The sequence below is a fragment of the Jaculus jaculus genome, chromosome 2 (assembly GCF_020740685.1).
Source record: "Jaculus jaculus isolate mJacJac1 chromosome 2, mJacJac1.mat.Y.cur, whole genome shotgun sequence".
Classification (NCBI taxonomy): domain Eukaryota; kingdom Metazoa; phylum Chordata; class Mammalia; order Rodentia; family Dipodidae; genus Jaculus; species Jaculus jaculus.
Genome location: NC_059103.1, coordinates 155,809,521 through 155,833,615, shown reverse-complemented (window position 1 = coordinate 155,833,615; position 24,095 = coordinate 155,809,521). Strand labels below are relative to the sequence as shown.

Sequence of the window (24,095 nt, the reverse complement as noted above, 5' to 3'; positions counted from 1 at the left end):
TTGGTCTTCTGTAGAGTCTAAGATTGTTCCAACTGTTTAGCCTGAAATAAACACCTATTTACCTGAAATATGCAAGTTATTTAAATAGGTTATTAGAGTCTAAGTATGGGTAAAAGGGCATCCTTAAGTGAATTTGTTTTTCAAGTTATGTTCCACAGCAGAGGTCTTGTGGGATTTCAGAGTAGTGAAAATTTCCTAACTTTATCAGACTACAACAGGAAATAAGTTGGCCAAATAGAGTAAGGCACATGCATTTCCAACCCTGTCTTACACAGGTGTGTGTGTGTGTGTGTGTGTGTGTGTGTGTGTACACCATACCTACAGCTGTCATTTTAATAAGCATGTTTAATTAAATATAAATATGTACAAAATTTAATTTTACTTGTGTTACAGTTATGGAATAAAATAATCCTTCCATTTTAGATAATACATCATATTGTCATTTCAAGGGGTAAACATGGGAAGGAGAAGATGGAACAGGATTAAGAATAATTTTCTTGGTTATAAAATACATTAACCTAAGTCTGCTTGAGCTTCCTTTGGGCTCCATGAATACCCAGCAACCTGCTGCTGTATATAGTTTCATACGCAGTACTGATGAGTTCAAGTACAAAGGCTCCAGATTGAGTTTGGCTATTGACTGACTTTGAACGTGTTGCTTAATTCTGCCAAGCTTTAGCTTCCTCTCTCCTGGACTCCCTGACTCTTCACATTTTTTATGCCCATCCCTATCTATACTCAATGAAATAAAAGTGTGACAAGCAGTTATTGCCATGAAAACATAAACAAAGGCAGCCTGTAAACACACACCATTGTAGACTAAGACAAAATGTTTGCAATTCCTGGAAATAACAACTCAGGTTTAGTGTATGGGGAATTCTGAGTCACTTTATAGTCAACAGGCTCATAAGGGAAAGGCTGACAGTACTTACCATTAAAGCAATTACAGATGTCTTCATGAGTTACATAGGAAAATGTACTGCTATTGGAGTTAAGGAACAGCAATTATGGCAAGACATACACATTTAAAACAATACATCTTGGGCCCAAACAGAAGTTGCTGTCATAAGTGGTCAGAATATGTCTTTAAAAAGGCAAAGACAAGGTTTGTGAAAGGAGTTACTATCTTTTACTTTGGAAAGAAGCCATTCTGATTTTTGTGAAATCTGAAATGGAAAACAGTACACACACTAGGGGATTATGGGGCAAGAGGTGGATGGGACAAAGAATATCACCACCAGGAGTGGAGAGTAGCCACTCAGACTTCTATGTGAAATCTTCCCAAGCTCTCAACTTTATTAGTTAAGCATGGCCATAGAATGAGATTGGGACGAGGCTTGTAAATATAATGAATTATCCCTACAGCCTCCTAAAAAACACAAGTACAGCAGGTTGCATGGGAACAGAACCAGATGGTCAGAAGGCAAAAGACAAGATGGAAGAGAGAACATTAGGTAGTATCATTGTTAAGTGTCCACAGGAAAAGTAAGACAGGAAAGAGAATACACCTCCAGACTGGTTAGTTTGAATAAACAGGGCAGATTCTTTGTTGTCTGTTCCCAGGCCCTGAGATGATGAAGACAGAGTAATACAGCCTCCTGGGTGTGGGGGCTGATGGAGAAGGTATGGCACATGAATAGTTAGGACAGTCTGTTAACCACAAACAAGCCTGCTCCTGGGTGAGCCCTTACTATTTGAAACTGGCCAGTCCCAGGAGGTCTCTGGCCAAAAAGATTTTTTTTTTTTTAATATTTTTTAAAATTTATTTGACAGAGAGAGAGAATGGGTATGCCAGGGCCTCCAGCCACTGCAAACGAACGCCAGATGCATGTGCCACCTTGTACATCTGGGTCCTGGGGAATCGAACCTGAGTCTTTTGGCTTTGCAGGCAAATGCCTTAACTGCTAAGCCATCCCTCCAGCCCCCCAAAAGATTCTTTAAGACATCAAAAATCTCAAAATATAAAGGGAGGGTGTGTGTGTGTGTGTGTGTGTATACAGTCATAGTTTAGAGAGTTGTATATGGCCAGAATCTTATAAAACTAAAGAGTAAAGGAGCAAAGTGTGCTGCAATGGTTTCTGAGTCAGGACTCCACAGGACATAGCTTGACAACCTCCACTGTTCTCACGCTGCTGCAGGGTCCTGACCCACAAGAGGACACAACAGATAAGGACCTGCCTATCAAATATAAAACAATTGCATACGTTATTCAAAAACAGGTATGAGAGGGAAGATAAACTGAAGGTTCTAGATAAGGGCACGTAAACTCAAAACAAGTGAATACTTACGATTTCAGAGATAGACTGGTTTGTAAGAAACAGGGAGCACAGCACTAAACACACCCATATTTAACAGGGAACACTATCTCCAGGTTAATATGAGGCAGAAGCATCATGGATCACGGGGTCATGATATTTCTTCAAGTCTAAATTAATTTTCAAAACTCTGACAGTTGCTGAGTTTTCACCACCACAGAACATAATTAAAGAAATTTACACTTAATACTTACAGACTCCTGTCCTAACCATAGTTAGGCTACAGCCTACCAGTGGATAGGCTTAAAGTACATTAAGCTTTTCTTCTCCTTTTAACATAACATAGAAATATGGATAATATATATTATACAACTTTAAAAGGTAGTATTTTGAAAATACCAGTGTGTTATTATAAGAATATTACAAATCACTATATTCATTTATAAATTTTAATCCAAAAATACTAGAAGAAAGTAACTGACCTTCAGATTAAAAGAAATATTGCACACACAGACATTCTGTAGCTACACGTACAACTTGCTCAAAAGGATATTTATTATTAATGGAGTCGTCCATCACATTTTTGATGCTTTGCTGTAGCCACAACTTCTGTTGATCAAGTTCTCTTTCCTTCAGTTCCAGATCTTCGATTTCGGCTTTAAGAAATCTTAATCTATCTATAACTTCTTTTGTATTACAGCCAGCACCGACACCTCTTTAAAAGCACATAGGAACAAATATCTCCAGGATTAGACCTCAGCTTATATAACTTAATTTCTGTAGCAATAAAACTGACTTATATAGTAATATATTCAAAATAAGGAATTTTATAGAATTCTGCTTAGACTACTTATTGACAAGAACAACGTATCATGAAAATTGACCTGGAAGGCCAAGCTGTTGACCAATGTATCAAAAGGATTTCAGAGCTAATAGTTCAGCTTAGTTTCATGTGGGACACTGAGGTACTGGCAAAATAAATTGCAAACTTGCACTTTGGTAGAATTTTGTTAAAACAAATCTAAGGGCAAAGGATACTCTGAAAAATAAAATGTTGTCACAAACTTGCAACCATGCAAAAATAAATAAATGAAACAACAAAGATAACAAAGAAACATCCTAACACATAAGTGACACTTAAAAGGCCTAGAAATGAGTGTCCAGGGGAAAATGAGAGGCGTGGTGTGATTAGAGGGCTAAAGTAGAAATTTGAGAGAAACATTTGAAAGGTTAAGTTCTACAGAGTAAGAAAAGTTCTAGAATAGGATAATGGTTTGTAACTTACTTCCACTGGATACTATTTTTCGATTTTTTTTCAATCAGATTAATTCCTTCTAGGACATTGGTGATATCATAAATTCTTCTCTTCTGTCTCACAGCCAATGTATCTGCAGCCTGTTTAGGAAAAAAAAATGTCAACCAAGGGAACAAAGAAATAAAGCATAATCTACTTACTGCTGCTGTTTTGCTGTTTTTGAGGCAAGGTCTCACTCTAGTCCAGGTTGAGCTGTAACTCACTCAGTAGCCCAGGCCAGCCTTAAACTCAACTCATAGCAATTCTACCTAAGTACTAGGCTTATAAGTGTGAATCACCCCTGACCTTAATTTGCATTTTAAAACCAAAGAAGACTGACTGATAAGTTCCCAGCAGGAGAATCCAATCCTAAATACAACTCACTCAGTGGCTTGAGAACCACAGTTGGGATATACTCAAAGCATACCCTGTAGTCTGTAGATACCACCATAGCTGGGATGTGCTCAAAGCACACCATGGACCACCATAGCTGGGATGTGCTCAAAGCATACCCCTAATTACAGATACCACATTCTACTTAAGTGCTAGTAGATGCTAGATAGAATAAAGGAAGTCCACAAAAACAGAACACAATGAAAATACTCATGGTGCCTTATGGACTTATCTAAAAAGAAGCTACTGTCTACCTCTGTCACTTCCTATCTCACAACAGCCCAATCAATAATAGCCTTGGGCTGGAGAGATGGCTTAGTAGTTAAGGTACTTGCCTGTGAAGTCTAAGGACCCAAGTTCAATTCCCCAGGTCCCACATTAGCCAGATGCACATCATGGCACATGTGTCTGGAGTTTGTTTGCAGTGGCTAGAGGCCCTGGCGTGCCCATTCTCTCTCCCTCTGTCCCTCTGTATCTAAGAAATAAGTAAAATGATTTAAAAACTATTTAAAAAGATAGCCTTACTCAAAAAAATTCCCTCTGATTTTTTTTTTAGCAACTAAGTAAAAAGGGGAGGTTGAATTATAGAAATAAACTACAATCCCTTTAAATAGCTATCTGCATTTTTAAATTCACAATGACATTTGAGGGAGTCATGGCATCCAAAGAGCATAAAATCAACAAGAAATTTTTTAAAAGTCCACAGTCATGTTATGGTTCTAGCAACTATTATACAAAAGTTTGGTGGTTTCCGTCATGCTGGGTAGGTTAACCAAAATATTATATGCTTGATCTGAATGCCATGAATGAAGCTGGAATTGGTGAAAAACACCTTGATCCCAGCACTTGGGAGGCAGAAGTAGTAGGATCGTCATTAGTTAGAGGCTGGCCTGAGACTACATAGTGAATTCCAGGTCAGCCTGGGCTAGAATAAGACCCTGCCTTGAAGCAAAAACAAAAACCACCAGATAGTCTCTCCAATTAGTTCCCACTAACAATGCGGACATTGGTTCCCAGTATAATAAAGAGAAGAGGTTACCCTCCAGCTCTTTTTCAGTGTCTAAGTCAAGAGCCTGTGCTACATGCCAAGTCACAGTTCACAATTCAAAGTACTAATGAAAACAGCACATTATCTAAATTAACAGACATAATTCAGCTGGTTATCAGCTCTCCTAGGGCATTACTACTTTTGAAAAATGATTTAAGACTGGAGAGATGGCTTAGCCATTGTAGCAGGCAGCTTCAGGTTCACTGAGATGAACTTTTGGACCAGACACAGTTATGGAGGAAGGGATATTTATTGAAGCCTGCAGATCCAGGGGAAGTTCCATAATGCCAGAAGAAACTGGCCTGCCTTCACAGGACCAAGCACAGAGAGCGAAAAGCACAAGCCTAAAAGCCAAAAGCCCCAGCACACTTCAGGAACTCCTGCTAGGCACACTTTGCATATCTTTAGCTTGAAACCTGAAACCCACCACCACACCTTAAGATCCATCCAGTGACACTGCCTCCAGCCAGGTGGCTGCAGATGCAAACTACAAACAAATTAAAAAAATGAATACATTGGGGGCCATCTATTCAAACCACAACAGCCATTAAGTGGTTGCCTGTGAAGCCTAAGGACCCTGGTTGAGGCTCGATTCCCCAGGACCCACATTAGCCAATTGCACAAGGTGGCGCATATATCTGGAGTTCACTTGCAGTGGCTGGAGGCCCTGGCGCGCCCATTCTCTCTCTCTCTCTGCATCTTTCTCTCTCCGTCTGTCGCTCTCAAATTAATAAATAAAAGTATACAAAATATTTAAAAAACATTTTAAAATAATAATAATAAATAAAAATTTTAAAAATGACTTAAAAGCTGGGCATGGTGGAGCACACCTTTAATCCCAGCACTTGGGAGGCAGAGGTAGGAGGATCACTGTGAATTTGAGGCCACCCTGAGACTACACAATGACTTCCAGGTCACCATGGACTAGATGAAATCCTACCTTGAAAAACCAAAAAAAGAGACAGAGAGCACGAGAGACAGCAGTGAGAATGAGTACACCAAGGCCTGTTGCTGCTGCAAACAAACTCTAGGCACATGTTCCTCTTTGTGCATCTGGCTTTACATGGGTTCTGGCAAATCAAACCCAGACTACTTTCTTACTTGTGGAAAAACAGCTCCTACAGGGCCCTAGCACAGCACTCAAACTTCACTATAGCTACTGCTCAGATCACAGCCACCTGGAACCTTCAGTGAGATGCAGGCCCTGTCAATCTACTTTTACTATTACCCACCCACCCAGGCCTCCTTCTGATTTTGGCCACAATGAATCAAGCAGTAGGATGTGACAGAGAGACAGGAAAACTAGAGGTCAGGCTCAAAGGTGTCCCCAGCTGACTTGGCCTGGCTGGTCCATTAAAAAGCCAGAAACTTGACAGCAACACTAGAACCAGGTGTGGTTCCAGTAGTCCCTTATACTTCGCTTCTTTCCTGTTTCTTAGCAATGCCTGCCCTATTTGCCTTTCCACACAGACATCTGTTCTTGAGGTTCAGGCTGTTTTTCTGAAGAGTCCCTCTCACCTCCCTCTGAAAAGGCTCTACTAGGAAGGAACCCAGAGTTCTGTGTTCTTGGCGTCCACATACTTCCACACCAAAGCATTCACAACTATAGCAACAGCTTCCCCAGTCTGGTGTTACAACATGCTTGTATGAAACAGACCACAAAAGCTACCCTATGTCATTAGGCAAACTGCCATCAGATTTTTCTTGTGCAATATTTTTTAAATAATTTATTTTTATTTATTTGAGAGAGGGAAAGAGGCCGAGTGAGAATGGACACACCAGTGCTTCCAGCCACTGCAAACGAACTCCAGATACCTGTGCCACCTTGTGCACCTGGCTTATGTGGTTACTGGAGAATTGAAACAAAGTCCTTTGGCTTTGCAGGTAAGCACCTTAACTGCTAAGCCATCTCTCCAAGCCCTGGTGCAGTATTTTTAAAACATATCTTGTTTATATATTTATTACTGCTCAACAGAGTATTCAGTGCTTGGTTTCAACAACTAAAACCCATTGCTTAAATGCTTTTCTACTGATGTGTAGAATTGACCAATATGTCCTATTCCAGTAACCTAGGAGGCTCTTATTTCAGCAGTCCAGTTCTCCAGAAGTTCCAGAGAGCAACACACCAAGATCCAGTGCTAGCACTGCCACTTCCCTGCACCAGCAGTTTTAGATCTCCAAGCCTTTTTTTTTTTTTTTTGGTAAACTATGAGTATAGCATACTGAGTCAGGACCTATGGGGATCAAGCTGGATAACCTTCGTGGCATGCTTTAGCACTAACTGCCAGTCTCACCATCAGAGTACACATTGAGCCAAGATTCTCACCATCAAAGTACACATTAAGCCAGGATAATGGGCAAGAGCTTTTGTGTGCATAGGCTTACTTTATTGTCTATTGACTTGTTAAGCATATACTGTATGAATTGGGAAAAAGTCTTATCAAATCATTTGAGCATGATGCCAAAAATCACCCCACCTTCATTCATTTAATGCCTCTGAAGTTCTAGGCTCATGTTATGTTTCAAGGATACAGTCTTAACAGAAGAAAGTCCCTGGAAAGGGGAGTTAATAATACACTAATAATTATGTTTGGAGGGAATATCAGAAAGGGTAAGGTACTTACTATTTTAAACAGTGAGAAGAGCTCAGTAACATTTGATCTGAATGAAGCAGTGGTTCCTGGAAACATCAGTGGAAACCATTTTACATTTTAGGTAGAGGAAGCAGCAAGCTGCAGTTATAATGGCTCTGCAATAAGAGATGTGCTTAATCCCTTAAGGACCAACAGGGAGGTGGAATAGCCAGCACAAGAGGAAAAAATAATGGATTAAAGGGATGAGGAGAAGAACAAGGTAACTACGTCCAAGAGGTAGCAAGGGGCCAGAATCCTGAGGCCTTTGGGGTCATTCCAAAGACTTCAGCTTTTATTACAGTGAAATGCAAAACCACTGGTAGCCTTTGAGACAGATGCGCGCACGCACACATGCATGCATGCATGCATGCATGCATACATGCATGCATACATACATACATACATATAGTTTTTTCAAAGGTTCTTTCAGGGCAGATGAGTGATCACTAGGGCTGGAAACAGTAAGTTCCAGTACTTGGAATTCTAAAGGAATCCTCTTCCCTCCACTGTACCAGGGCAGAAGAGCCACCATTGGGGCTGGGACCAACTTGTAAGTTCCAGCACCCAGGATCCCTTTAGAAATTCCTCCCTCTACTATAAGGTAAAAAATGAGACTGGCACATAACTTCCAGCACAAGGATTCCCTTTAGAATCATCTCTCTACTGTCAGTGGCTCCATTTAGCAGCTATAATGAGTTGAGACTACCTCACCTACACTCAGCAATGAAGTAGAACCAAATATCTCCAATATTGAACTCTAAAAAATATCAAGCACCATTTCCAATACTCACTTAACACAGTCTTTCTGTGTCAGAAAAACTTAGTCAATGCATTATCTCCAGATGGGTAAGTCTCAACATAGGGTAAGTAACATGAAAAACAAAGTCAGTATGTCTCCAAGAAATACTAATCCCATAGTAGAGACCTCCATGGCAGATACTTAAGAGGACATTCCATTGGGGGGGGAGCGAGCTCAAAAGAATGACATAAATATGTACAAAAGAACTAAAACAGCCATGAAAAAACATATGAATACAATACTGAATGAATTTAAACAAACATACAAATAAATGTCAGGGGGATTCCAAGAGAACGCAAACCACTAGATAAATTGAGATCAACCCACAGTATGAAAAGGGAATTCATAAAGAGAAATGCTAAAGATCTAGGCCTGGGTGGTTCACACTTTTAATCACAACATTTGAGAGGTTGAGGTAGGATCACTGTGAGTTTGAGACTGGCCTGGGGCTACAGAATGAGTGTTAGGTCAGCCTGGGCTAGAGTGAGAACCTTCCTAAAAGTAAATAAATAAATAAAAATCCCACCAGGTGTGGTGAGACACACCTTTAATCCCAGCACCTGGGAGGCAGAGGTAGGAGGATCACTGTGAGTTTGAGGTCACCCTGAGACTACATAGTGAATTCCAGGTCAGCCTGGGCTAGAGTGAGACCCTGCCTCAAAAAAACAAAACAAAATAAATCCCTGGGCTGGAGAGATGGATCAGTGGTTTAAGTGCTTGCTTGCAAAACCTAATGACCCACATTCAGTTTCTCAGTATCCACGTAAAGCCAGATACACAAAATGGCACATGCATCTGGAGGCCCCCTGGCATTCCCATTCTCTCTGTTTCTGCTTACAAATAAATAAGTAATAAAAATCTTAACAAAAAATCCCCTAAAACAAAACTGGAAATGCAAGATACAGTAAGTCAAACATAAAACTTCATATAGAGCTTCTTCAGCAAAATGGATCAAGTACAAGACATAATATCAAGCCTTGAAAACCAGGAAGAACTGGATCAATTAGGTAAAAGCAATTAGAAGTTCACAAAAACAAACAGATGCAATGTAAGAGATGTGGCACATCCTGAAAAGAATAAGTGGCATAGAAAATGTTTTTTAATAAAATTATGGACGAAATTTTCCTAAATCTAGGAAAGAGATGCCCATTTGAGTACAAGAAGCATATAAAACACCAACTAGACAGGAGCAGAAAAGAAATAACCCATGCCACAGTATAGTTAGAACACTAAACACACAGATAGAGTACTGAAAAGGAGACCTCTACTAACATACAAAGCCAGGTCCTTCAAAATAACAGCAGATATTTTCAATGTATACTATAAAAGCCAGTAGGGATTGATATATTTATAGCATTTAAAAACTATGACTGCCAGCCCAAACTATTATACCCAGCAAAATTACTCCTTGTTATAGAAGGACAAAGAAAAACTTTCATGACAAAAGTAGGATACAGGAATTTATGACCACTAAGCATTCTGGAACCAAAAGGGAAACTAGCTCCCTCCTGACTAGCTCATAATTCTGTAAAGCCCTATGGGAACTGCTGGAGGAAATCAGTCACAAACAGCATAAATAAGGAGTTGGGGCAAGAGCACAAATAAGCAGGGGACCCTTTAGATTATGAAATCAGCCAGCTGGTCAACAAATACACACTTGTACAATAGTGGCATAAAATAGAATAAACTATTATTTTTTTTAATAATTTTTTGTTCATTTTTTACTTATTTATTTGAGAGCGACAGACATAGAAAGACAGATAGAGGGAGAGAGAGAGAATGGGCACACCAGGGCTTCCAGCCACTGCAAACGAACTCGTGTGCCCCCTTGTGCATCTGGCTAACGTGGGACCTGGGGAACCGAGCCTGGAACCAGGGTCCTTAGGCTTCACAGGCAAGCGCTTAACCGCTAAGCCATCTCTCCAGCCCTAGAATAAACTATTATAATTCAAATAAAATTTAAAAATTAAATTTAAAAAGGCAAAAAAATACATTTTAGATCAAATGGACTTAACAGACATTCACAGAACATGCTATTCAAGCACTACAGAATGAATACACATTCTTCTCAGCAACATGGAACCTTCTCCAGAATAGATCAGCAAATTTAGAAAAATTCAAATAATCTTTGCATTTTATCCTATCACAATGCAATAAGATTAAAAAGTAACAATAAAAATACAGAAAAATAAGTAGATCTTTGATTAAGCAACACACTTTTGAACAATGAATTTTTCATTGAAGAAATCAATAAAATAAAAAAGTTTCTGGAACTTAATGAAAATGAAAATATATCATACCAAACCTATGGGAAACAACAAAGAAGTCCTAAGATAGAAATTTACAGCTCCAGATGCCTATATTACAAAAACAGAGAGATCTCAAATAAATGATTTAACGATGCACCTGAAGTCCTTGGGAAAACAAGAAAAAAACCAAACCAAAAGTAGCAGATAGAAAGAAATAATTGAGATTAGGGCAGAAACCAATGAAATAGAAAGAAAAAAAAATTAAGTTGGTTCTTTGAAAAGATAAATAAAATTTAAAAACTCTTACCCAACTAAACCAAAGAAAGAGAAGATCTAAATCACCATGATTAGAGATGAAAATTAGAGACAATACAACAGTGAAATTGAGAGAATCATAAAGACATACTTCAAAAACCTATATTCCACCAAGTCTAAAAAAATGAATGAATTCCTTGATGAACATAACCTACCAAAGTTAAGCAAGATGAGATTAATAACATTTTTTTTTTACTTTTTTATTGATTTGAGAGAGATACAGAGAGAGAAGGGGGAGGGACAGAGAATGGGTGTGCCAGAACATTTAGTCACTGCAAATGAACTCTAGAAGCATGGGCTACCTTGTGCATCTGGTTCACATAGGTCCTGAGGAATTGAACCTGGGTCTTTAGGTTTCCCAGGCAAGCGACTTAACTGCTAAGCCATTTCTCCAGTTCAAGATTAATAATTTAAACAGTTCTGAAACAAACAATGATATTGAAACAGTAGTAAAAAATCTCCAAGCCAAAAGCAGTCTTGATCTAGGTAGATTACTACAGGATTCTACAGATCTGTAATAAGTGGAGCCCCTCTATCTCACATTATTTCATCCAATAGAAAAGGAAGGGGCACTCCCAAACTCCTCTATGAAGTCAGCATAGACCAGAGAGACACACACACACACACAAAATCTATTGGCCAATATTCTTGATGAACAAAGATGCAAAAAATTCTCAGTAAAATACTTGAAAACCAAATATGAGAACACATGCATCTCAATCAATTTGACAGAAATGCAGGATGGTTCAACATATGGAAATCAATAAATATATTAAACAAACAGAATGAAGGACAGAAATCATATGATCATCTCAACAGATGCAGAAAAGGCCTTAGAAAAAGGTTTAACATCCCTTCATTATAATGAGAACATATATCAACATAATAAAAGCTATATATAACAAACCTATAGCCAACATCACACTAAGAATGTATAAAATCTCAAAGCCTTCCTGCTAAGATCTGGAACAAGACATGGGTATCTGTGCGTTCTACTACTATGTAATATAGTATCTCCAGGAATTTTTTTTCTTTATCTTTTTCTTTTAAAAATGGGAGGTATCTCAACATGTGAGTATGCTAACATAGAAGAAACAAAGAACAACAAAGAAGAAAGATACAATTCAGGAGAGAAAGGCCAGTCACTAAAGAGAAGACTATAGGTGGGGAGTGGATGAGAGGGCATATTAGTAACTGAAGTCCAGAAGATGACTGAGTGCACATCTGATGGTGTGTGTAGACAAAAGTAGGGAGAGAGAAGACATTTCCTTCCTATTAGATTTTATTTTATTTTTTTCATCAGCACTTAGAAGGGGGGACAAGAGAAGAAAGTAAAATACTCTTAAAGAGTGGACAGTGTAGAAGGAATGCTAGATAGCAGAGTGGTCTTGAATTTAATGGGAGACTCAACATCACTGTGTATTTTCTTCCATCCCTGAATACATGCCTGGGTATACCAAGGAGGTGAGGAAGATCAGAGTCACCATCCCCATCTCATGCTTGCCTGTAGCTACAGAATAAAGGTATCAAATTTATTTTTAAAGGCTATATTTAGGGATGGAGAGATGGCTCAGCAATTTAAGGCACTTACTTGCAAAGCCTGCCTGTCCAGGTTCAATTCCCTAGAACCCACAAAGTCAGATGCACAAAGTGGTACATTTATCTGGAGTTTACAGTGGCAGGAGGCTCTGGTGTGCCCACGCTCACTTGTTCTTGCTGTCTTTCTCAAACAAACAAAAAATATTAGAAAGGTTACATTCACTTGTAACAGAAGTTGGTGGCCATAATGAAAAGGAAGCTGTAAAAAAAAAAAAAAAATACTTAACCATATTTCACCAGCTCAAAGTATTAGAAAAAATGAGTAAAACCCAAAATGACCAGGTAGAAGAAACAGATCTCCCTGTATATATTAAGCCCTTTTCTGAAATTTTAATGTCTCACCAATGGTGGGCAAAGGAAATGCACAGAACAAAATTAATGCCTGTGATGCTAAGCAATCCAAGTCAGCCAGGCCCTCAGATAGTACCCAAGTGCCACGATGCTGCATTAAACGGGCAGTACAGATACAGAAAGAATGCAGGAGACACCCATTCTCTGGGTTCTCCATCTGCAAGGCAGGTGCTTGATTCTCTTCCAGGGTCACAGCAGTTACTACAGATGTACTCAGCACATCAGTGATTGTACTTGAGAAGTTAACATTAAAGAGAAGCGAGTCAGGATTCCAAATCAGAACTGTGTGACAGAAATACTGCATAAAACCAATGAATTCTACCTGAAGACCAGATGGAGGGACCTCAGCTGATGCACTAAGATGACCCACAAAATATTTTCATGAGAATAAAAAATTTGCAATTGGTGAGCTCATTTCCAGTAGTGGCACACTGGCAGCTTAGGTTGACCTACTTCTATGATAAGGTTTGAGCTGATAATTACCTAATTTCAAGCACTATTAATTACAGTTAATGCACATCAATGCTTCACTTCAATCCACAATTAAGAGCAACCTTTTAAATGCCAGTAATAGGGTGACTGTGTATCAGTATTTTACACAGATGTTATCTAATTTAATGTTCACAACAGCTCTGTAAAGTAGGTGTTCTCATTTTATAAGAAACAAACTCAGAAGGTAATGTATAATTAAGACATAACTTGGCATCAATTTCATGTTCATGGAATAAGTTTGTGGTAAAATATTTTCTCTAAAGGATTTTAAATAAATTTGATGTTTATGAATATGTACCTACACTGAAAACGCACTTCAAGCACAACTTATCTTTACATGGTTTCAGATAGAGTACAAAAAGAAGCCTGAAAGGAGAGATTTGGATTTCCACCTTATTTATTTAAAAATAATAAACAATAAAAATATTACATACAATTCTATGGCTTTGGGTATGTAACTCATTTATAATGTTATTTTTTTTTATAACTACTTCTGTAACAGGTATAATGTTATTTTTAAGAAGGAGAAAAGGGGCTGGAACTTGGTATGTTGGTTAGAAAATATAAATGCTGAGCCGGGCGTGGTGGTGCACGCCTTTAATCCCAGCACTCGGGAGGCAAAGGTAGGAGGATTGCCGTGAGTTCGAGGCCACCCTGAGACTCCATAGTGAATTCCAGGTCAGCCTGGGCTAGAGTGAGACCCTACCTCGAAAAACCAAAAAAAAAAAAAAAAGAAAATATAAATGCTGTTTCATGAATTTAATATTCATTTAGGATAAAATATTAAGAATATTCAAAGTACCTTAATATGATAAAATTATATCATAAACCTATAGAAAATATCAAACTAGATAACCAAACTATGCATATGTCAATATAATATTAAAATATAATGCAAATGAAAAACAAATGGGAATGGAGAGATGACTTAGCAATTAAGGTGCTTGTCTGCGAAGCCTAAGGACCCATGTTTGACTCTCCAGATCCCACACAAACCAGTTGCACAAAGGTAAGGCAAGCATAAGGTAGCATATACTCACTAGGAGGTGCAAGTGTCTGGAATTCGAGTGCACTGGCTGAGGCTCTGCCATGCCAATTCTCTCTCTCCCTTTCTCTCTCTCAACAAAACAAAACAAAAAAGTAAAAAGGGAGGCTGGGGAGATGGCTCAGTAGATGACAGCACTTGTTGCACAGACATGAGGACCTGAGTTTGATCCTTAGCAGCCATGTAAAATGCCAAGAAGGCCCATGTATGCCTGCAACCCCAGTGTGGAGGGGGTTGGAGACAGGATTGCTGGGGCTGGCGGATCAGTTCATCTAGATAAAAGAAAGCAAAGGACTCCAGGTTCATTGAGACCCTCTCAAGAAAATAAGGTAGAAGAGCAATAGAGAATTTCAGCAGCACCCTCCTCTGCCTTCCGCATGCACACCTGTACTGCACCTGCACGCACAGGGCATACATGATACATATAATACCCCTCCCAACATGAAACAGTCATCTAAGACTAGTCACAGCACTTGTCTAGCCTGTGCAAGGCCCTAAGTCCAATTCCCAGCTTTAGAAAACAAAGAAAAAGAGAGGGGAGGGAAAGAGAGTCTATTGCACCAGAGATATTAAGATGTTAACAGGTGGAGAAAAGAGTACTTAAGGTGAGGCCATAACAGAAAAAAATTCCTGGGGGAGGCCACTCTGTTTCCAGTGGGTCTGCAAAGGCCATAAATCAACAAGGAAACTAAATACAAAAACCAAAGCAGACTCCAAGGGCAGGAGGGCCTCCAGAAGCAGCAGATTACATAGGAAGTGGTTCAGTCCTCACTGATGCCCTGCCCCAAATGAATGGCTCTGAAAACAATCTACTGTTTGGCTAGCCCTTCTAACTGCTTGCTACTGTACTGTCACTTTTGAAATATATTGGTTTTTTTTTTTCAATTTTTAAAATAAACTTTCCTTAAGCTTTTAAAAAGAAACTTCATTTTTATTGTTCTTATTCAAGTCACCAAAGGCAAATCAAAAGAAAATACATTTGGTAGTGTCAATTTAACTACAAAAATCATATTGAAAATATGTTACAGGTGTATACTTTGAAAATTCTTTCAACTTAATTTTTTGGTTAGTATACAAAATAATGAGTCATTGTGACATGGGCACATATTACATTGTTGTTATTATATGTACTCCCCTCTTGCCAGTTCCTTTCCTTCCCCAAGTAGTCCCCCCTTCTAATTTCATAAGTATGTATCTTTTCTATTCCTCCCACCCCTTAGAACTCTTCCTTCTCTCTCATAGTTCCCTTTATACTTTCTACCCCAGATAGAAGGTTAAGGATAGGCAAGCACACAGAAAGATATGTAGGAAGATGATAATTGATTAGCTAGACAGGTAGGTAGGTAAGTAGGTGGATAGGCTGCATATAAGAGAAAGCATATGGCTTGTTTTTCTGATTCTGGCTTATTTCACTTAGTGGAGTGATCACCATTTCCATCAATTTTCCTGGAATGTCATAACTGAATTCTTTAAGGATTAATACAATTCCATTGTGTATACAGAGCTCATGAAAATTCACTTCTGACAAGTGTTAATTTTCTTAGACATGCTCAAGAATAAGCATGCATCACTGTTCTATGGGGATTTGCTCCTGCAACCTGTCCATTCTCCTGACAGCACAAAGGTTGGGAACAAGGGCTCTGGAGTAGGTCCTGCTGCTGCTCCCTGTGTCTCAGCTTATCTGTAAGAAAACTGCTAAGCCAGTATTGCAGTGAGGATGAGATAAGTGGAACCTGAGAAACAATTAGAGAAATGCCTAGCATATGGCTGGCATTAGCCCTCAGTCTGTTTTATTTAAATCTCTTCAAAACTAAGATCAGATCAACAGGGTCACTTTGTCCAGCACTCTCCACAAAGGTCCTCAAGTCCTGTCTGTGAGGCCCAATGTGTTCATCTGCCAAATGAGGAATGAGCTCCAGCATGCATTGTTATTTTTGATCCAATTTCTCACCTAAAATAATAAGGAAATATTGTTCTGTGAGAGGTACATCATAAAATAGAGCGCCTCTTAGGCTGTAATGATACTTTCTTGCAAAGCCTGGGCGCCTAGGTTCGATTCCTCAGTCCCCATGTGGAGGCAGATGCACAAGGTGGTACATGCACCTGTAATTCGTTTGCAGTGGCAGGAGGCCCTGTGCCCACACTCACTCATTCTTTCTTTCTATCAAAAAAGCAGGGCGTGGTGGTGCACGCTTTTAATCCCAGCACTGGGGAGGCAGAAATAGGAGGCTCACTGTGAGTTCAAGGCCACCCTGAGAGTACATAGTGAATTCCAGGTCATTCTGGGCCAGAGTGAGACCCTACCTCAAAAAACAAAACAAAACAAAAATAGAATAGAGCACCTGTTGTTGATTTTGTACAACCCATTAACAAATGCAGCACAAAGACAAAAGAGCAAAACCAGATATACAAGGTATAGATTTCTCTATTCAAATGCACATATTCTTATTTTTAAATATGACTGTTAGTATTGGGGCTGTTTACCATCCAAGTCCATAGAAGAATTACAAGTGCTAATTTGGATACCAGTGAGACACCTGGGCAAATAATAAAGGGACAAAGGAAAAACTGTAAAAAGGACAAAACAGGGCTGGAAAGATAATTCAGAGATTAAAGGCACATGCTTACAAACCCTGACAGCCTTGGTTCTATTCTCCAGTACTCATATAAAGCCAGATGCACAGAGGGTGCCCGCATCTGGAGTTCATCTGTAGTGGCAAGAAGACCTGGTATACACCCATTTCACACACACCCTCCACCTTTCTCCTTGCAAATAAATAATGTTTTTGTTTTTTTTTTTTAAAGGACAAAACACCTCACAAAGCACAAGTTGAGGCAGAACTGAGGGAGAGCTCCAACATACTACAAAAAGGAAAACAAGCCGGGCGTGGTGGCTCACACCCTTAATCCCAGCACTCGGGAGGCAGAGGTAGCAGGATCACCGTGAGTTCGAGGCCACCCTGAGACGACATAGTTAATTCCAGGTCAGCCTGTATCAGAGTGAGACCCTACCTAAAAAAAAAAAATTTCAAAAAAAGGAAAACATTTACCATAACTATCCTGATTTACCAAAAGTAAACTCATAATACATGTAATTCATGTTGGAAAAACTTTGAACTGAAAAGGCAACATTTTTTTAAATTATTTTCACTTATTTATTTATTTGAGAGCGACACACACACACACACACACACAGAGAGAGAGAGAGAGAGAGAGAGAGAGAGAGAGAGAGAGAGAGAGAGAGAGAGAGAAAATGAGAATATGGGCGCGCCAGGGCCTCCAGCCACTGCAAACGAACTCCAGATGTGTGCGCCCCCTTGTGCATCTGGCTAACATGGGTCCTGGGGAATCAAGCCTCGAACCGGGGTCCTCAAGCTTCACAGGCAAGCGCTTAACCACTAAGCCATCTCTCCAGCCCAAGGCAACATTTTTTAATAAAAAATGCTATAGAGTGAAATCTTTAGTATCTTGGGAAAATCTGACCGCAAAGCAGAGTTTCAGGACACATGGACTTGCCAAACTGAAGAACTTGCCATATGTGAATTTTAAAGTATTCTGAAAACCTCAAAGGGATTCCAGTGACTGAACTAGAGATAAATCCAGCTTTCATGTTTTAGCAGCCTTCATACCTGACATCAGCCCATTCATTTAACTTTTCTTTTTTTTTTTTAAATAAGGTAGAGTCTTGCTCTAGCTCAGACTGACCTGGAATTCACTATGTAGTCTCAGGGTAGACTGGAACTCATGGTGATCCTCCTACCTCTGCCTCCTGAGGGTTGGGATTAAAGACATGGGCAACCAAGCTGGACTCACTTTTTTCTTTTTGAGGCAGTTTCACTCTGTAGGCCAAGAGGGCCTAAAACTCACTCTGCAGCCCAGGCTGGTCTCAAACTCACAACAATCCTTCTACTCTAGGCACTAGAGTCCCATCACATCTGGTTTTCATATAATTTATTACAGCTCAGAAATTACCAAAGTGTCTCTTTCATTACACTCACACCCGGAGAGTCATACTCACGCACACACTTAGACATTTGTATCCCCCACTTGAGCTAACATACTCAAACATATATTTTACACACTCTCACTTCCTCTCATATACCTGTCATGTCAAATCTTTCACCAGGAACTATAAAGGTGAAGTCTATAGACAAATAGGAAAAATAAAGATGTGGCTATCTCAAAATTAAAACATATAAAAGAAAACATAAAAACCATAATTGACATATGAACAGAAGATAGAATTCATCAAAAACGGGAAAAAAAGTGTTCACAGGGCTGGAGAGATGGCTTAGCAGTTAAGGCACTAGCCTGCAAAGCTAAAGGACCCAGGTTCAAATCCCCAGAACCCACATAAGCCAGATGCATATAGCACATGCATCTGGAGTTCATCTGCAGTGGCTGGATGCCCTGGCATGCTCATTTTCCCTCCCTCTTTCTCTCTGTCATAAATAAATAAAATAAAATAAAGACTTTTAAAAAGTGTTTACATATTTGTAAGTTTTTAAACTTAATAAAAGAATGATAAAGCAATGTAAATTAAAACAATAAAATAATTCTCTATGGCTGTGTAACATGAATTTCCACAGAAGAATTCAAAATTGCCAAAAATTAGGAACAACTGATGGGTGGAGAGGCTACCCAGACGATCTGGGTATGTTATTAAAATTTTGTTATTTACAAAAATGAATGATTCTGTAACTAATTTTTGTAAGTCAGGTATATGATACCAATACCCTAAAAAAGAAATTTGCCACCTCCACAGAGTGAAATTGTAAGAAAAGGTGAAGTGTGATTTTTTTTAAATTTCAAATTATATTTATAATTATCAGTGCTGGTCTATCTTCACCATGTGTCATAAGAAATGTCTTAATGGGGGCTGGAGAGATGGCTTAATGGTTAAGGCATTTGCCTGCCAAAGCCAAAGGATCCCAGTTCAATTCTCCAGGACCTACGTAAGCCAGAGGCACAAGGGGCACATTCATCTGGAGTTTGTTTGCAGTGGCCAGATGCCCTGGCCCATTTTCTGTCTCTCTCTCTGCCTCTTTCTCCTTCTCAAATAAATAAATGAAATATATTTTTAAAAAGAAATGTCTTAATGATCTTTTAAAACGGTTTACAATTAGAAACATCACCAGAAATAATTCCAGAAAAGATATGATTTTATATGTGTGTGTATACATACATACATACATACATATACATATATATATATGTATATATATATATTATCTGTAAGCAAAATGTTTTCTACTTAAGAAAGAATAATTTTCACACTTCTAAGTCATTAATATGATAAGATATATTATCACAGAAATCTTTGAACTTGAGAACAGACCCCAAAAATCTGAAATAATAGTTATGAGATATCAGATTTTCCTATCCACTACCCTGGCCACAGATGAAATGGAGGGAGCCACAGAAACTTGGAAGTTTACCAAAGGCAGCATTCCATCCATCATGTTCTGAGACAGGTTCTTAGGCAAGGTCTGGGAGAAGTCCTCAAACTTCAGTTTTGCCTGGAAAACCCCAAACTTCTTGATCTTTACCAGCTTACTTCAACTTTTCAGGATGCAATGTGTATTATGTAGCATCAATGTTTTTCTCTGCCTCATTACTACGAATGAAATTGGAAACTGAATCCATTCAAACTCATTACAGTACTATAGATGTGTACTGCATAACTTTCAGGGAAGGAGGCAAGAGGGTGCGGAAAGAAATAATGGAGCACAAGGAATTTCTTAAGGTAGGGTAAAAAGTCCCAGGAATTACATTTCAAAATTGAGATACTAGAAATGACTCCCCAGAATGCAAACTAGAACGATTCAGATAATTCATGACAGGTACTGCGCGCCTAGGAAAGGAAGGAATGGATTGCAGCAGGTCTTCCTCCAAACGTGCAGGGAGTCAGCCCTTAGGCCAGGCTCCCGCTCAGAAGCTACTTTTATTGCCATAGGCATGGACTTGGGGATGTCAATGACACTTTTAAGCCCTGAAAGTGACCTGGCTCTCGCTGGGTGCTTGGAACCAAGTCACCCAGTAGGACCAGCTGAGGGAGTTCACAGAAGATTGGCAGTGATTACAGACTCCTGGGTAGTTTTTGTTTGTTTTTAAAGCGTTGGTTCTTTCTTAAATCTTGAGGCACTGGTTGAATCTTAATTCACGTGATCACATTCGCTTCCACCCCCGCAGCCCCCCCGCCAGTACCCAGCCCCCTGAACTATGGAATCCTTCCAAGTCCTGCCTGGAACGGTTAAATCAGTCTGTACGGTCGAACAACTTTGCATGCATGCCGTTGTTTGGAAAGCCTGCACCGTAGCTAAGAGGGGCCCGCGCGTCCTCCTAAAGCCCCTCCACGTTCGCTGAGCGCTTCCAACTTCTTGGGCAGAAAGTTCCAAGACAGCCTCCATTCGCGGGATGGCAAAGCTCACTTTTACAACACTACTGAGATGTCGAAATGAACCAACGAATCCCATCTCCCTCCCCAGCCCTCAGGATGAGGAAAGGAAATGAGCCTTTGGGGGCCTCTCCCCCTTCCCAGTTCGGTCTCGGGAGAAAGTCCGACGGGGGCGACCCTGGAGCAGCGCCCGGGGCGGCGCTCTGAGGCCGGGCCGCGGCTCCCTCCGCCCCGCCGCCGCGCTCACCGCTTTGAGATCCAGGACGCCGTCCTGCGCCTCCTGCAGCAGCGACACGAACTTGGTGGTGAGCAGCCCCAGGCTCTTCTCGTGCCGGCTACTGCCGCCCGCCAGCGCCGGCGACGGCTGCGAGGACGGCGCCCCGGGAGGAGGCGGCGGCGGCGGCTGGGCCGGGGCCGGGGCCTGCGGCGCCTGCTGCCCCGAGCTCGCGGGCTCCGCCGCCGCCATCGCCTCGCGGCCCCCGCCGCCCGCCGGACGCAGGAGCGCGGGACCCCGGCCGCTCGGCACCGCCCGCGCGCCCCTCGACGCAAGCACGGACGCAGCCCGGGAGCGCGGGGACCCGGCGGCGAGGGTGGGCCCGAGTTTAAATGGCAGGAAGTGACGCCGCCCGCCGTTGCCTGGAAACGCGCTCTCCGCCCGGGGAGAGGCTTTCTGAACGGTGGGGCGCTCGGGGGGCTCCGGCACCGGACTCGGAGAAAGGAAGCCGCCTCCCCCGGGACAGCCGGCCCGCTTAGGCCCGGCCCCGAGCCGCACCTGTTGCGCCCTCCCAGCTGTCGCATCCTTTGCCAGCGTCCCAGCCAGATGGACCGGGTGTGAGTTTGAGTCCAGGGATCGTCTTTTTTAACCGGAACGGTGGAACTTGGAGTCGCTCACAGGTTTAGGGGTTTTATCCTCAACAGCAGTCCTTTCCACAGCCAGAAAAGCTGAGCGCAGGGAAGTGGTGAATCCCAAACTCTCGCCTGTAGCTTCTCGATCACCTGCTATTAATTAGCATTCTTTGCCAAATTATGTTGAATTTTTTCTCGCACCTTCTTGCGCTTTTGTGAAATCCTGGTGGTGAGATCACCCTCCCTTGAAACTCACTGCAGAATCTTAGATAACTTGGTCTCTCACACAACACTTTGAATACAGTTGTACTTAACATGTATCAGGCCATCTTTAACATTTATGTTATTTTATTTGCAAGGGGAGAGAGAGTAGAGGGAGAGAGAATGGAATGCCAGGACCATAAACCACTGCAGATGAACTCGAGATGCTTGCACTACTTTCAGCATCTGGCTTTATGTGGGTACTGGGGAATGGAACCCTGGTCTTTACGTTTTGCAGCTGGTCACCTTAACCGCTGAGCCATCTCTACAGCCCTTAGCCATTGTTTTTTTTTTTTATTTTTTGTTCATTTTTTATTTATTTGAGAGCGACAGACACAGAGAGAAAGACAGAGGGAGAGAGAGAGAGAATGGGCGCGCCATGGCTTCCAGCCACTGCAAACAAACTCCAGACGCATGCCTCCCCTTGTGCATCTGGCTAACATGGAACCTGGGGAACCGAGCCTCGAACCGGGGTACATAGGCTTCACAGGCGAGCGCTTAACCACTAAGCCATCTCTCCAGCCCCCTTAGCCATTGTTTTAATGAAGAGCACAATCTCAAAATCCGAGATTAAGAATCTGAAGTAGGTCTGGGGAGATGGCACAGCAGTCAAAGGAATTTGCTGGTAATCCTACTGGCCCAAATTCAGTCTTCCCCAGCACCCACCCCAGAAACAAAATGGCAAAGGGGTACAATTGTCGAAATCCCAGTGTGCCTATCTGGCACTCTCAGCAGCCAAACAAGAAAGACCCAATATCTAAAGAAGGTGGGAGAGGCTGGGCATGGTGGCACACTTGAGAGGCAGAAATAGGAGGGTTGTTGAGAGTTTGGGGCCACCCTGAGACTACATAGTGAATTCCAGGTCCTCCTAAGCCAGCATGAGACCCTACCTCAGAAAACCTACAAAAAAATATCAAAATTAATTTTTTTTAAAAGGTGGAAGAGGGAGATCTGTGATCTCTGGTAGGTGGAGTTCTTGTCCTGAGGGTGACACCCCAACTCTAAAACAATTCACAAGGCCTGAGAGAGAGGAATGCATCAGGCTTTATTGAAACAGGTCTCATAAGTACAGTGCAAGCAGAAAAGCTCCCTTCCTGAACCCTAGAGCTGGGATGTCTCAAGGGCTGAGTTCTGGTATGAAACTATGTCTGTCCACAGGGGAGGGTGTCACAGGCAGGCTATTTGGGGGTTTCTTAGTAGTAACAGAATGGCCTTTGTGTTGGGGCAGTAACTGAAGCAAGCCTACCACAGAAGCAGCCAACCATAGCTGGAATAAGCCCACACAATTTCTGTGTGTGTGTGTGTGTGTGTGTGTGTGTGTTGGAGATTGTTGTAGACAGCTTCACATTGCTGGGATAAACATCCAAGTTAGACATCGTTTATGGGAGGAAGGAGTTTCAAGCTTAACAGATCCACAGGGACATTCCATCAGTGGCGGGAGAAGCTGCTTCCTTGCATCCAAGCACAGAGAGAAAACACCAGCAGCCAGCACACACACCAAAATGCAGTGTGGTGGTTTGATTCAGGTGGTAAATGTATGTGTTCTGAATGTTGGGGCTCCAGCTGGTGGCAAGTTGGGAATTGGAGCCTCCTTGAAGCAGTGTATTATTGGAGGCAGGCTTATGGGTGTTATAGCCAGCTTCCAGTTTCCAGTGTTTGGCACACTCTCCTGTTGCTGTTGCCCATCTGATGTTGGCTGGGAGGTGATGACTACCTTCTGCTCATGCCATCACTTTCCCCTGCCATCATGGAGCTTCCCCTCCAGTCTGTAAGCCAAAATAAACCCTTTTCTCCCATAAGCTGCCCTTGAATGGGTGATGTTGCAGTCAGGTTCACATTGCTGGTAGAAATCACTCAACCGGAGGGAATTACCATGGGATATATTTTATAATCATGGAAAATGCTAATAAAAATTAAAAAAAAAAAGAAATCATTCAACCAAGAACAGTTTCTGAGAAAAAGAGATTTATTTTGGCTTACAGGCTCGAGGGGAAGCTCCACGATGGCAGGGAAAACAATGGCATGAGCAGAGGGTGGACATCACCCCCTGGCCAACATAAGGTGGACAATAGCAACAGGAGAGTATACCAGACATTGGCGTGGGGAAACTGGCTGTAA

At 41.2% G+C, this 24,095-nt stretch overlaps 1 protein-coding gene across 2 annotated transcripts in view; it reads right to left on the bottom strand.

Moving 5' to 3' along the window:
• Nucleotides 1–21,336, bottom strand: part of E2f5 (E2F transcription factor 5) — a 28,912-nt gene extending 7,576 nt beyond the window's left edge. For both annotated transcript variants that reach the window (XM_004656911.2, XM_045143180.1), the window contains exons 1-4: nucleotides 21,118–21,336; nucleotides 3,541–3,650; nucleotides 2,809–2,970; nucleotides 933–976 (exon numbers count right to left, since the gene is read on the bottom strand). In XM_004656911.2, the coding sequence (XP_004656968.2) occupies nucleotides 933–976; nucleotides 2,809–2,970; nucleotides 3,541–3,650; nucleotides 21,118–21,336 (535 nt within the window). The remainder of the gene's footprint in view (nucleotides 1–932; nucleotides 977–2,808; nucleotides 2,971–3,540; nucleotides 3,651–21,117) is intronic.
• Between the last annotated feature and the right edge of the window lie 2,759 nt (nucleotides 21,337–24,095).